The sequence below is a fragment of the Neopsephotus bourkii genome, unplaced genomic scaffold (assembly GCF_033783945.1).
Source record: "Neopsephotus bourkii isolate Nb327-2 ecotype Australia unplaced genomic scaffold, CSIRO-AGI_Nbou_v1 NB_1825, whole genome shotgun sequence".
NCBI classification, from domain to species: domain Eukaryota; kingdom Metazoa; phylum Chordata; class Aves; order Psittaciformes; family Psittacidae; genus Neopsephotus; species Neopsephotus bourkii.
The window spans coordinates 464536-479526 of NW_026902298.1; the positions used below are offsets into that span (position 1 = coordinate 464536).

At 42.6% G+C, this 14991-nt stretch overlaps 1 protein-coding gene across 12 annotated transcripts in view; it reads right to left on the reverse strand.

Moving 5' to 3' along the window:
* TENM4 (teneurin transmembrane protein 4) overlaps window positions 1-14991 on the reverse strand; it is a 755206-nt gene that overhangs the window by 133368 nt on the left and 606847 nt on the right. For all 12 annotated transcript variants that reach the window (XM_061343269.1, XM_061343268.1, XM_061343271.1 and 9 more), the window contains one exon: window positions 14381-14581. In XM_061343269.1, the coding sequence (XP_061199253.1) occupies window positions 14381-14581 (201 nt within the window). The remainder of the gene's footprint in view (window positions 1-14380; window positions 14582-14991) is intronic.

Below are 14991 nucleotides of genomic sequence, written 5' to 3' on the forward strand. Positions count from 1 at the left end.
GAGATTTTCACAGCTCCTAGATGTGAGGGAGGTAAAACCATACTACAGTGCCTGCTATGAACATAAGGAGCCCAGCCACGCGTGCTCATTACCCCTAGCCCAAACTAGTAAGGAGTTGCTGTAGCCTATGATGCTTCCTAGCAGTCTTTCACCATAGGGCAACTCAAATGTTGGACTGAAACCACTCCTCTGCTTATTGGTTTCCATCCTTTATTCATGTGTTGAATTTGACACCTCTTCCCCCAGCCTGTACTGATGCTGCCTGGGGTTGCCCCAGCCTAGGTGCAGAACCTTGCAGGTAAAGTAAAAAAGGCATAAAGAAGTCAATGGGGCTACAGGCTCAGGACCTCCTTGATGTCCAGATGGCCAGTCTTGTGTCCTGTCTGTAAGATAGGTAGATGCAGCTCATAGGAGGTCAACCACAGGTTGGTGGTGGAGGCAAAAGACAAAAAGGAGGGTATTTTGAGAGAGAGTCAGAAGCCTTCTTGGAGTTATTTAAAGGTGTGAAAGGAGGATAATGGAGTGACATTTAAAAACAGGAAAAAAAGAGAAAAGAAAGCACTTTCTGAAAGGCAGAATCTCTGTGGAGTCACTCCTGTGAAAAGGGATGGAAACCCCCTGGGACATTTACATCTCAACTGCAATATTCCTCAGACAACATACTGCCAAGGAGCAGTTTTGCATACATAGTCAAGGGACATGCCCTGCATGATCTAAACCCAACAGAGCTTTGGCTAACCCAGAACACTGGGACCATTTGGGGCTTCATCTCCCACCCAGCTGAGACCCCAGCCATACCACTGGCTAGGCAAGAGAGTGCAGCCTCCAGGTTATGAATGTATAATTCATATATAATGGATAGTAAAGTGGTTTGGATTCCCAGGCCTCAAGAGCTGTAATAAAGACCCTCAGCTGTGAAAAACACTTGTGAAGCAAACTACTTACGACAGTCTCCCTAAAATGTAGTTTAATTATTTCTGACAGGGAAGCAGGAGCCAGGAACTCTCAAATCTAAATCTTCCATTTAGCTGCCAGTTTAAAGATAGATGGGTACCATACAATTTAAATAGCCTTACAGCACACATCCTGCTGCACGCCCTGGCCCATTATAACATGGTGCTCTTAAACACTCACAGGTTTCTAATGGGTGATTAAATAGTCAGAGTAGCTTTTACTTTACTGCTGGCACTCAAAGAAATGATCAGAATGGATTTCAGATTGAGTTTCCACTTAAATACAGCTCTTTTCGGGCAGTTCAAGACGATTTAAGGCTGATTTACAGAAAAGGGCAGGTGAATCGTTCCGTCCTCATTCAGTGCCAGGGACAGAATTTGCCACCTCTTGTCTTATGACAAGCTGCATTTTTGCCTTGGTACATTTCCCCATTCTGTTGTTGAAATCAGAGGACATGATTAGCTCCCATCTGAGCTGCGTGAGCAAATGAGAAGGAAAGCTTTTAATTCTCCTATTACAGTATTCACAGCCTGGCCAGCTGCATTATATTGCTCCAGCCTATTTAAGCTTAGTTCGAATGCTGTGCTTGTGCATAAAGGAACCTGCCTGGTAAATATTTTCACACCAGCTGTTCCCAAAAGGTGACTAAATATTTCCTTTCATCTTTAATCTCTTCCACTGTTTGCATGAACAGCTCAGCCATTCCTTATCCCTTCTTAGAGGTGCACTGTGCTTTACTACCTCTCACCGTGCAGCTCTCAAGGCTACCTGTAATTCCATGAAGGAAGGGGATCTTCTGAGCAAATCTGGTGCTCAGTTCTAAGTGTTAATATGAGGTTTATTGTCCTCAGAAGTTACAACCAGACCCTCCAGCTCTGTGGGAAATTCCTGGACTTTGAGTAAATACCCTGTATTTTCCTCCCTGACACTTGCACATAGCAGAGGGCACTCTTGGATATGAATCATAGAATAGTTATGGTTGGAAAGGACCTTAAGATCATTCAGTTCCAATCCCACTGGCATGAGCAGGGACACCTCACGCTAAACCATGGCACCCAAGGCTTCAATGTCAACTGATTCGTGGATGCACAGTTTTAACTAAGGAATTGAGCTCATTTCTGCTCTACCATCTGGGTTTTCACCATGTCTGGATTGGTGTCTTCCACTGCCTCTTTTCATCCCACTCTTACCTATGAAGAAGTATATTGAGCCCAGTTGCCCTGGGTCAAGGAGGAAAAAAAAGTGGTTCCAGAGGTGATTTACCTCACATAGAGAACTCCTGGAGCAGCCTGTACTCAAGGTACTGTTGAGTTTTGGGTGATTCACCCATCTCAAATGCATCATTAATATTATCCTTATAAAAAGATAATGCCATTTTAACAGGATTCTGGTTAATTTTCATGCAAATAATCCAAATAGAAGTGATTCCTCATCGGTTTCAGGACCTGCTCTATTCCATCACCGCTCACTCCTAATGGGGACCCAGCCCTTGGGACCAGCCTCAGCTGACTGCTGGCTAGTTTCTTAGGGAAATGGCTTTTGGTTTTCATTATCTCCTCATGATCTGAGGAGAGATTTCCCTTTGGTCTGTAAAGGTTGCATCAGACTCTCTTAAAATTCTTAATCCCCATGAAACCTACCCAAAATCTTGTTTGTAGCTGTTTATGTACCTTAACTTCTTCATGTTACACTGTGTTGTTATATTCCACCTCCACCAGCACATTTCTGTCTGTTTTCTTGCCACTTACTGCTTAAGAATCTAAACTATCCTAGGCCAAGATTACCCTTTCTGTCCTGTGTTTGCTCTGTGCCAGGTGTAACGAGGTCACAGTCCATTAAGAGCACTTTAGAGGTGAGAATACCAAAGCAATTACTCATACAAATAAACCCCTTGTACCTGATTCTTTCTTTCTCTTCCTTTTTTTTTGCATATCCTACTAAAACCTGCCCCAAATCTGTCCCCTTGAGAAGAAAGAGTCTGCTATATTGCCTTTGATATTCCAGAAGAGGGAAAAGAAACCTATCAAACACTAGCCACCAGTGTAACGCTTTGTTTGTGGCCCTCTTTAATTGATGTAACAGACACGGTAGCTGGCAACATAGGAAGTGGCCTAAACCAGAATCTCCTATTATATTCACATAGCATTAAAGAATTGGGTTGGGAAAGGGATAATGATGTCAATTTGTGCTTCATTTATGGCAAATCCATTTTTACATGTTTACCCCTATCCCCCGAAAATCCTAAAATTGGCTTGACAACAGTTTAAAGCTTTCCAGCTTAGAGGAGAGCAATGCAGATGAACGTTTCCCTTTAGCATTCATGTGATGCAGAAGCAGAGATTTAGCTGCTTCTGACCTGCCTGCTAAATCCTTTAATAAATATGGATTTAGTGCTAAAATATAAGAGCAGGTGAGGTTGCTGAGAGGTTCCTGAAAACTGGGGCAGTTCCAGTGACCTTCAGCATATTCATAGAGAATTTAATAATTAACAATCTGTCTTAACTGAGGGTTTCCCATTTCAAGTCGCTTCATCTGAGGCACTTTCCAGCCTCAGACAGATCTTAGAGGAAAATAAGCAAGGAAAGAGGGACTGCACAGAGCTGAAAAGCTGAGGCTGGTGAGGAGCTAAAGCCTTGTTTTCGCCGCCTGAATTTGCTTTAGAAGGCAAGCTATGGGAAATGTCTGGGGAAATCATCTAATATAAAGATATGGATGGAAAACCCAGAAGGTTCATGATTGGGATGATTTAGATAGCAGCAAAGTGCTAAATACATTCATAATAAAAGACATTTTTGCAGTGTTATGAAACGCATTTATGTGATTTGATAACTCGTAAGTAGTGACACATGAACTCCTCTGCTGGAACTGAGGAAGACATAAAGCTCATTAGTTTTTAAACCCATCCTTTTTACATGTGTTCTAAGGAAAGGTTCAACCCTGGAGCAAGACAAAAGCTGAAAGGTGAGTTCTGAACTTGCTGTGCTTGTCAGTAACAAATCCGTAGCACAAAATCCTCTGAAAACCACCCTGTTTCAGTGGAGATTGGGGAATGGTTGTACAACTTGTGTCAGTGTCATGTGTTTTTGCCATCAGAGATCACACCCTAAAAGGAAGGTCTCCATAATTTAATGCCTTTATACAAGTAATTTGTTTGCCTATTTTAAACCAGGCATGAATTATGCAAATATTAATAATGTAGAAATTATTATTATTATTATTTATGTCAATAAATATAAAACCTGTTTGCTTTTAGGAGTGTAATCAACTGTCTGGTACTGAGACAACGGTCCACTCCACACAAGGATCTCAATGCATATTATATAGCTCAGCAAACTGAGTATCTCTGAAAGGTAATAGTTACTTATTTTCTTCCTATGGATGAGGAAATCAAGATAAAAGGATGCTCTCCAGGGACTGAAAAGGAATCCATCAGCTTTGCTATCGTCAGCAGGATGGACACTGACCTTCAACGATGGTTTTGAAATGTGACTCACGACTTGGTCCAGTATTTATAGGGTGGCTATGGAGAAGATGGAGGCTCTCTTTTTACAAGGAGTTACATGGAAAAGACAGGTAATGGGTATAATTTATTCCTGGGGAGATTCCAGTTTTGCACAAGATGCAAATTTTTCCCAATGAGAACCAGTCATTGGAATAAGCTCCCCAGGGAAGTGGTGACTTCCCAGTGTTAAGATTGGGCTGGACAGGGTGGTGGGCCATCCAGTCTAGGTCATGCTTTCCCAGGAAAGGTTGGACCAGATGATCCTTGAGGTCCCTTCCAACCTGTGATTCTCTGATCCTATGACAGGACACCTGAGTTTTCACCTACTGAACCTGAAGTCCTAAGGAGCATCCCAGAGTGACTGCACTGGGGAATGCATATCCCGCATTACAGCATGACCCTGTTACAATGCCTCAGTTGGCCTATTTCTGATGTTCCCAGGCTTTGCAGAAGGACAACTGAGTAGAGGTCTTCAATACATGTGCAGAAGGGACAACTCTGCACTTGCAGAAAAGGATGGGTATGTGCAAAGGAGGCATAAAACATGTGCATGACAGAAGAGGAGAGAGTTTTCACTCTATGCGGTTGAGCTGGCTGAGCTGCCTATAGCTAGGAGAGGAGTTAGTGGAAATCCCTAATAAACGAAAGCACCCATCTCTGGCCCTCAACTAGACACAAAAGATTAACCCCACCTCAGCCCTTTCCCCCCTTTTCCTTCTGCTGTTGAGTTCTTTGCTTGCATAAGCAGCTTTGTGTTTAACTGAAAGGCTTCTGCAAATCCTCTGCTGGATCTCATCTCTCTCTGGAGGTTCAGATCAGGAATGCAGATGGAGATGAAATGTTCACAGAGCAGCTGCTGAGCAGATCCAGGAGGTCTGTCCCATAACTGCCCTCAACTCACTTTCCATCTCTCAAATGAGTAAGGAAGGAGTTAGGTAGAGTAAAATACTTCAACTGATGTATGGCTGAGCCTCTTACTCTGTAAACATACAGCACCTACACAATGGGACTCTTGGGAGTTCTTGCTAGAAATAGGAACAGGAAGAACAGGAGCAGTCATTAGCAATCCCTGTGCTAATGGATCACAGCTCTCACCCAATCTGTGCAGCTGCACTATGTACAGTGGTACAATTGGGATGTCTGTCAAAAGAAATCTCTCTTCTGAGTGCAATTTCAGCTCGCTTCAGATTTGCATAAAGGTTTTCCAGCTCCTGTCTGAAAAGCTATAACTCAGGGAGATGAAATTCCATTAAACGGGTCTGCTGCCTTTTACCAGCCTGTAGTTTCTACAATATTTATACCCTATTTTCATTCTTGCTTTAAATGCTTGGAACTGACCATCACACGGCGTCTAAAGAATCTCTTCTATAGCTGTGATTTACTTTTGTCCTCGTGTCAATCTTCCCTTTATTTATTATTCTGAACTTTATTTTACACTGGCTCTTGCTGTGGAATGGCAGGACATCAAATGTCAGGGACTGACGGCTACAGGCTTGGCACTAGGATTTGCTGCATAAAAACAAATATCCCAATGTGCAGGATTAGGTTTTTCTCTTTGATGCTTAATTGGATCTCTGTGCTTTCTGGGATGGGAGTTAAAGCTTCCCAGAGAAGAAACAATTCCTAATGTATTAAAAGAAGTTCCTAATAAGGATTCTTCTTCTCTGGACTAATTTTTATTTCCTTTCTGTGTCTATAAGAAGGAGATAATTTGACATTAGAAAAGCCTTTTGCTTGTGCTTACAGCCATTAAAAATAACTAACTTCTCTTCCAATTCTATACAGTTTGATTTTGTCTAAAATAAATTTAACAGAGCATTTACAAACGTGTCTGTTGCAGTAATCCCAAACTAGATTTGCTTGGGATTCCCCTGCTCAGAGCTTGGCACTACTATATAGACAGTGCCACAATGGTTTCTGCTGTGGTTTAATCCCAGCTGGAAACTAAATACCACCCTGAACCAGGACAGTTTCATAGAACCATAGACTGGTTTGGGTTGGAAGGGACCTTAAAGCTCACCCAGTTCCAATCCCTGCCACAGGCAGGGACACCTTCCACTGGAGCAGCTTGCTCCAAGCCCCTGTGTCCAACCTGGCCTTGAACACTGCCAGGGATGGGGCAGCCACAGCTTCTCTGGGCACCCTGTGCCAGCGCCTCAGCACCCTCACAGGGAAGAGCTTCTGCCTAAGAGCTCAGCTCAGTCTCCCCTCGGGCAGGTTCAAGCCATTCCCCTTGGCCTGTCCCTACAGGCCCTTGTCCCAAGCCCCTCTCCAGCTTTCCTGCAGCCCCTTTAGGCACTGGAGCTCCTCTAAGGTCTCCCCTTCAGGAGCCTTCTCTTCTCCAGGCTGAACCAGCCCAGCTCTCAGCCTGGCTCCATAGGAGTTTATTATATGCCTGTCTATCCACACAAACAGGATGCAGCAGCAGCTGATCCAAAAGCTTTGTGTCTGCTGTGCTGTCCGTATGCTCAACACCAGGCTGGAAGGATCACTTGTACAGAACAGAAGCAAAGCTCTTTCCAAAGTCCTTTCAAAATTTCACCTGTCAAGATCATCAGGAAGGTGCTCATTAGTGCAAATTGCGATGATAACTTTTAGATCACGAACACCTTGCAACTTGGAAGGGGGAAGAGAGGCTGTACTAAATCCAGCACATCCACTTCAGACAGCTTATTAAATCAGAGATTCCTGGCCTTCAGTAGACACCAATCCACAATATGACAATCACTGCTCTTGTGCTAATTTTGCTGGCTCATTTTTTCTGTTACTCTGTTTTACTGACTCCTATTATTTCGTTTCAGCCATTCTAAATTGGAATGAAAACATGATTTGATGATGCTGAAAACATCCAATAAACCTGTGCAGAAACTCTGATCACGATGAGCTCCAGTTAGAGTTTAAGGTCACATTTGCAGGAGCAATTCACTAACAATAGCATGGAATTGTGTGATTTCAAGTGGAGAAGCCATGACATTGAACCTAAGAGCATCCTTGCTGAGCTAAATGAGTGAGGTATGAGAGGACCATCTTGATCCAGCCTACTTAAGGTAGGTCACAGGCAGAGCCTGACCACACACAAGTATCCACCTTGATATTCCAGCAGTATCCTGGATAAAAGAGGGAATAGTCAGAACCCAAGGGCTAGACTCACAAAACGTGGAGGTGTATACACAGTGTGAGCTGGTTACAAACTGGTGGGCCAAACTTACTGAACACCAGGTACTTCAGTTCAGAAGCTGCACCACTGTCACAGAGTAATTATAAGCCTGCAGAAATACTCACTGATTTCATGGCTTTACAATCATGACCTACCCCATGCAATGACCATAATGTTTCAGATTCTCAGCTGGCTTCTGTATTAAGAAACAGAAGTTCAACTGGTTATGTCTTAAGAGAATGTAAAGATCCAGTTCTGATCACTCTTGCAGGACAGTAGTTTTATCCTTGGTGACAGCTGGATTACACTTACTATGTCAAAGAAGTGACTTAATGTTGTTTAAAAGGCAGCAATTTCATGACAGATAGTAATTGCAGAGAAGAGGCTAAATGATGCCCAGCCCCCATGTTGGCATGATGTAAGGCCAGAAACTGTAATGACTCTTAAGGCTCCTCTATACAAAAAAAAAAGTCAGAGAGTTAGCTAGAATTTGGTCATCTGAGACTCTTGAGTTTTTAGTGATACAATTGCTTAACCACCCTCAAAACACTCTGTTTTAATGGGAGCCACTTAACCGTGGACTATATTATTGTGTTGTGGTGCTGTGAAACATCTATTCTTCAAACTAGCCAAGTTAACATGAACCCCACATGGTCCAGTCCACCACTGTTGTTTTCAGTCAGTAAAGTCCACAACACAAAGCATAATTGATCCAAACAAATATAACTTCATGGTGTAACTGCTGAGGTCACATTTGGACATAGGGAGGAATGCTGAACTAAAACAGGCTTGCTAGGAATTAGCCCTAATTGTTGGAGAAAACCAATAGGGAATGAAATAGTCCATCCATTGGCCATTGAGCGGGTCCATCAATGTGCACTGATGCTGGTGCAGCTGATATAAGAGGAAGAAGATTTACTCATCACAGCTATGCCTAAAGGTCAGTGAAGACCAGCATTTGCTTCTTACACCACTGGACATATGCTATTCTCAGCCTGAGACATGACCTAATCAGACCAAACATCTTGTGATCTAATGGTCAAAGCCAGACTGATGAAATCACCATTTCCACTGGTTTTGGCCAAGTTTAAATGACAGCTAGAACACAAGCTTTCAGTCCATTCATCTCTCCCTTGGTCATTGTATGGGACCAAGACTGCATGGACTGCTGCAGAGAAGTGCCTTAAAGTAAGATCCTAAATGCATCCTGAAGCTGTCAGAAGTTTGGGGGATCTCTGGTTGGCCAGGGAATGATTTCTTAGCTATCAGATTGGAAGTAGCAATCCCTATTTGAAACATAAGTTGTATTTTCTGTCTTACTGTGAGTTTTCTCCCTGCCTTTAGTGTGCCCTTTCCATTTGCTGACCACAAAGATATTTGGACTTTAGAAGAATTGGACTCCTCACAGAAATAACAACAACTTATATCAACCATTACCCTTTTTACTCCACCGCACCAGGGTCTCCTTATAGGCATTTTCAATAAACAAAGAGCAAGGGAGTAAAAGGGTATTCAAATGAAAGCCTCCCTCAATACTTTTATTTCAAATGTTTTGGCTGGTTTTAGTCTTTTATTGCATTTTTAATAAAAAGCTTAGAAGACCTTAAAGGATAAGTTCATCTTGGCAATGGGTAGGCTAAAATCTGCACTCACAATGCCAACTACACCAAAACCTTTATGTTTTGCACTGTGATAGTTCCTGTTAACACTGTTGACTCTCTGGGTTCGCTTATTCCTTCACAATTCACGAAGCAGAGCCTGTGATAGCCTTGGGTAACAGCACTGGGCTGCATGCACTTTATTCCTGACCTGGTTTCAGGATGGTTCCCTCGGAGAGAAATCTTCTCTCCACACAGCCACAGAGATAAAATGGGGAAGATCACAAGTTCACAGAGCAGCACGTTATGGCTCTGTAAGGCTGAGGATGAAATCTCTGCGGGTACAAAACATGTTATGCCCTTCAACAACTGTTAAAGGACCAAGTTAAGGCCTTCAGGAGAGGTTTTGCAATTTAGTACTGAGCCAGAACGGGTTCTGGTGGTATTTTATGAAGCTGAGCTTTGAAGACCCTTTGGTCCCATAATTTCAATTGCTCCAGACTAGTCTTTCTCACTATATTGCAAGGGTACTGAGACAAACAAGATATAAGCAGAAGGAAGATCATTCCAAGTGGCATTTGATTACAAGCTGTGCCAAATAACTTTTTCTTAGGTCCTTAAGACCTAAAATATATGGATTTTTATCAATTTCATGTGTTGTATCCTGGTATTTTGCTCTCTTGCTCTTCCCCATGTGTTTAAAGCTAAGAAAAAGACAAATCAATGAGTTCTTAGGCATTAAAGAAGGCTCTAGCCTGCAGTAAGGTACAAGTTGATATCACATGATAGCTGATGTAGCATCCATCTTTTACAGAAACATTTTTACCCCTTAATGAAGAAAAGGATTGTTTAAGGAAGGAATTATATGAACATATTCCAAGGATGGATTTTTGTCTTGCTGGTCTTGGGCACAACATGAATTTGGAATGAAATTTTGTCCAGAGAAGCTGTGGCTGCCCCATCCCTGGCAGTGTTCAAGGCCAGGTTGGACACAGGGGCTTGGAGCAAGCTGCTCTAGTGGAAGGTGTCCGTGCCCGTGGCAGGGGTTGGAACTCCATGAGCTTTAAGGTCCCTTCCAACCCAAACCAGTCTGGGATTCTATGTTGGTATAAATAGGATCAAGCTCTCAGATTTCATGAGATACGGTCTATCAAGCCCAGCCCCAGTCTCTGGTCAGGTTTGTTCTCTTTGCCTTTTCAAAATGTGGAGTAAAATGTCCAAACTTCTAATTCCTTTGCTGAATCCCATCTTCCAGTCCCCAACTCCTATCGTTAAAAGCACAGCCCATGATTTTATATCTCAGCTGCCAATTTAGGACCACCATATACAAAGTCCTATTCTTATTACTGCTGTTCTCCAGTGTACATTTAAGGGTCTGAAGTACTGCACTGGATGTCAACCATGCATAAAGTGAGTCATTACAAATGAGTGATTGAGAAGGAATCCTTATCTGTATGCAGGTCAATGTACAACCACTGCCAACTGCCCAGCAAAAGTCCGTACACTTATTATACACAGAACATAATTTCTATTGCTGCTTTGTATAATCAGCTTCCCAATGATTCTAGTGAATATCATGCATGTCAAGATGTCAACTACCGAGCACAGAACAGGGTGAAAATCACTCATTTAAATTTGAGGAGAAAGAAGGGCAACACCAGATAACTTAATTCTTTTAAGAATAATTTTGCATCCAAGCATAATATTGTTTCGATATGCCTGGGATTGTCCTGATGCATCAGGAGATCCCTCTGGGAAACAGTGCATTCCCAAATTCAAATAACCTGACTCACCTATTCATTTCCTTGCACTCAGCAAATATGTCTTAAAGTGCATAGCTTGTTGCTTCTTGATTAGCCAGCAATACCTGGTCCAGTTTGAATAGGTCAAGAATGAGACTATGTCACATACTAAGTTCAATTTCACATTGCAGCACAGGCCATTCCCTTCTTGCCATTATACTCAGACAACAAGAGGTTAAGAGAGCTGCCCTGTAATGAGTTGCCAGAACTTGGAGAATGAAGCCCTTTGCTAGGGCTTATTAAGAGTTGAAGGGAGATAGGTCATCAAAACCCCGGGATACAGAGGATCTGTGATGGCAGACCCTGGAAAAACAGGGTTAGGATGGGTGTTTCCTTAATTATCTTTCTTGTACTGGGTTATAAAGGACCCTTTTATATTTGCCTGTGCAACAGTACTAAGACGCAAAAGGGAAGGGATTTAATTCTCCCATGGAGAAATCAAAATGCCCCTTTTGCTGCTGAGCACAGGTTACCTCCGGACTTACCTCTGTACCTTGCTCCAAAAGACTTGCTTTCTACTTAAGGATCTGCCAAAAAAGAAGTGCACACTGAGGGAAACAGGATCCTAAGAAACTGACCTGTGCATGAAGGGGTGAAGCATGTTTAAGAAGCATTGTTCCAGAGTGAAAATCTGAGGTAGTACAGCAGCAGCCCTGTGTCAGATATATCTCAGCCCTATCAGCCGATATACTGGTAGCTGTTACACATATAAAACAAACCCTTCTCCATATCATCACTTCTTCCTGTAATGCAGTGCAGAGTAGAATTCACAAGAAATTTAATTGCCCAGATTTTCTATGCAGACACAGGCTAAGTGGAATGAAAAAAGACACCATAAACAGGAAACAGGAATCTCTGTAATAATATTATCTTGTGAAAACTAAAGGGTTTATCAGGAATCTGTGCTCCTCTAAGGTTCCTTCTAAAGCTGGTGAAATCTTAGCTTAGAAAGACTGAGTCTAAGGTTCAAAGATGGTCTGGTTTCACTTTCTACATATGACAACACACAGAGGTGAGGCGCTGGCACACAGATAAGCTGTGGCTGCCCCATCCCTGGTAGTGTTCAAGGCCAGGTTGGACACAGGGGCTTGGAGCAAGCTGCTCTAGTGGAAGGGGTCCCTGCCCATGGCAAGGGTTGGAGCTGGAGGAGCTTTAAGGTCGCTTCCAACCGAAACCAGCCTGGGATTCTATGATCCCATACAGACTGATACCTTCTAAATGAATACAGATTTCAGAGAGGCATTAATCTTCATCTGAAGGTGTTAAAAGATGGAATCTGGGTTTCCATATGATTATGCTCTTCTCAGCATCTGTATCTCAATGTGGTTTATGAAAGGGGCTGTCCTTGACACTAGCCCACGCAGGCACAGTCCTAGAGTTTTTGCTGGGACTAAACATGGTCCTATTGCTTTGCTGAGTTGAGGTGGATTTCTGCAAGAACTTGGCTCATTCATTTAATAATACTTCTATATGGTCCTGCTTCATAGGACAATGAAAATCTGGCCCCTTTAGTCCTCTTCTACAGTATCTCCATGCTGTATGCGTGGCAGTGCATTGTTACATGTACTAACATGCTTGCTCACTCTATTTTCATCATGCAAGAGCACCATGCATCCTGTGAGTAACTCTGTCTTTCAAACCAAGTCATCAATTCAGTGGAAAGGTTCGGGTTAGAAATGGAAGTTTACAAATTACCTCAGCTGTGGTTTTAGCTGTGAGGCACAATAACCTGAATGTTACAAGCAGCTCAGTGAGGAAAAAGGTCTTGGAATGATGCTCAAGTTTGTCTCAAATAACCTCGCAGTGCCAAAGAAACTTTGCACTAGATGGATTTATAAAAGCAGTATAAGGAAAGCTTATAAATAATCTGTACAGGAACCTGCAGGTTAACAAAGGGAAAGCGAATTCTGTTTGTGTGTAGAAATAAGCAGTTTCCCAAATCCATCCCTGCAATCCCCAAACCTCTGGATAAACTCAGAGTGATGACTCAATTATGAACTATGCTGCAGAATCACTAGAAATACACTACTTTTCCCCTTATGGTGGTCTTGTAAAGGAACTCATAGAGTATGGAACTGAAGATGTCAACATGGGGAAGGGAAAAGCCTGACGCTAAACTTACCCTATCAATGCTGGATAGTTTCCCCCCCTACACCTGCAAAACTTGTCATCAGCCTAATTTTAGCCCCAGGCAAATAGGCCTCCTCTTTTGTTTATTCAGTTTTCGTTTCCAAGAAGCTTTCTAACATCTAACCTGAATGATGATAGTCAAAAAGGTTTTCTTTTTATGTCCTTTGTACCACTTTATTCACATTGCTCCATCCTTGGAAGTCACTCTCTTAAAATGCTCGCAAGGGGTTAACCTGATTTTCTTTACACGTGAGAGTAATTCCTTAGTGAAAATGCTGTTTATGTGATTTTTCTATTGTATCCACCCTCCTAACAGGTGCGTTTTTGGTCACTTCGCTCAAAATTAATCTCATTTCATTGCCTATACCGAGCTGCCCTGGATTTTTGGCCTAGTTCTACCCCAGCTGTGCAAGGTAAAGAAGGTGTTCCTGCTGTAGTCTCTCATTTGTGAGCACAAAAGCCAAAAGACTTATGTTCTGTAGGTTCTGAGTATTTAACATATTGTAGCATTTCTCAGTGTGGCCTCTAAAAACTAACTGCATTTGGAAGAAAAGGGAGCTCAATGTTTTTTCTTTAGCCTTCATTTCAGATACCTGATGCAGGTTTTGACCAAGATGAAGGAAGGTTACAGTTCCAAACCTACACAAAACTGCCCATAACCATCTATCTTCTTGGTAGGTGCTTGTATTATTAAATACTTCTACCCTGTAGAAGTACCACTTACAATTTACTTGATAGGGGACAGTGCTACAGTCTTATTTGAACCTCATATGACACTCATCATCCTCTAGCTGAGCCTAGAAAAGCACAGCCTTTGAATTCCAAAGGGAAATGAGACCTAAAGGATTGCCACCTCTTCCTTCTTGTTTACAGCCACCTAAGGAATATTTAGTCATCTCCTAAATAGCAAACCAGACCCTTTGGTGGCTACTGGGATTCATCAAGAACTAACACCAGAACAAGCAGTTATATGTAGACCATCAATTACATTCATCGCAACATAATGAACAATAGCAGGCCTAGGTGGCTTTAATGGGGTTATTTATTATATTACTCTGCGCTCAGCAATGGAAGCAGAATTATTTATGTAGTTGAGCTCTGGCATTTCTGCTTCCAGTCATGCCTACATGTGCTTTACTGGAACACATTTATAGCACTTCTATAGCAGATCAAAGCCTGAATGCTTCACAGAGTTTAAAGCAAACAAAACCCAGCAGTAAGTCACCGCTGACGTTACCGATTGAGCAATCATGTCCAGTCCAGTTGGGATCGCAGCTGCAGAGTCCAGTGTCCGGGAGGAAGGTCCCATGGCCGGAGCATTGGTCCAGACAAGTGGCTCTTGGGGTCTCACAGTTTGTTCCTCCCCAGCCCACTGAACAGTGACACTCTCCTCGCACGCACACGCCTCGTCCCGAGCAGGTAGGATCCATGCAGTCCACTATATGGGAGAAGAAAGAGGATACAGATAGGGAAAGCAAATGGGAATTTCATGAGAAAAAGCCATCAGACTGCCATCTACATAAAGCTGCTTATATGATCTTTAGGCCCTTTCCAACACTAACAATTCTATGATTCTATATAGTATCTCAAGGCTCCAACCAGAAAGCAAAACCCCATTGTGCACAAAGCAGATGCCTCATGCAGGAATCATAAGACAGTTTGGGTTGGAACGGATCTTCAAAGCTCATTTAGACCAATGCCCCTGCAAGAAGCAGGGACATCTTTAAGTAGATCAAGAAGACAGTGTCCCAAAATGGCAGCGAGACCTAAAACAGTGGCATGAAAAGCAGAGAAAAATTCAATTATTCAACTCTTTTATCCAGGCCTAAATAAATGATCTTCCTGGTA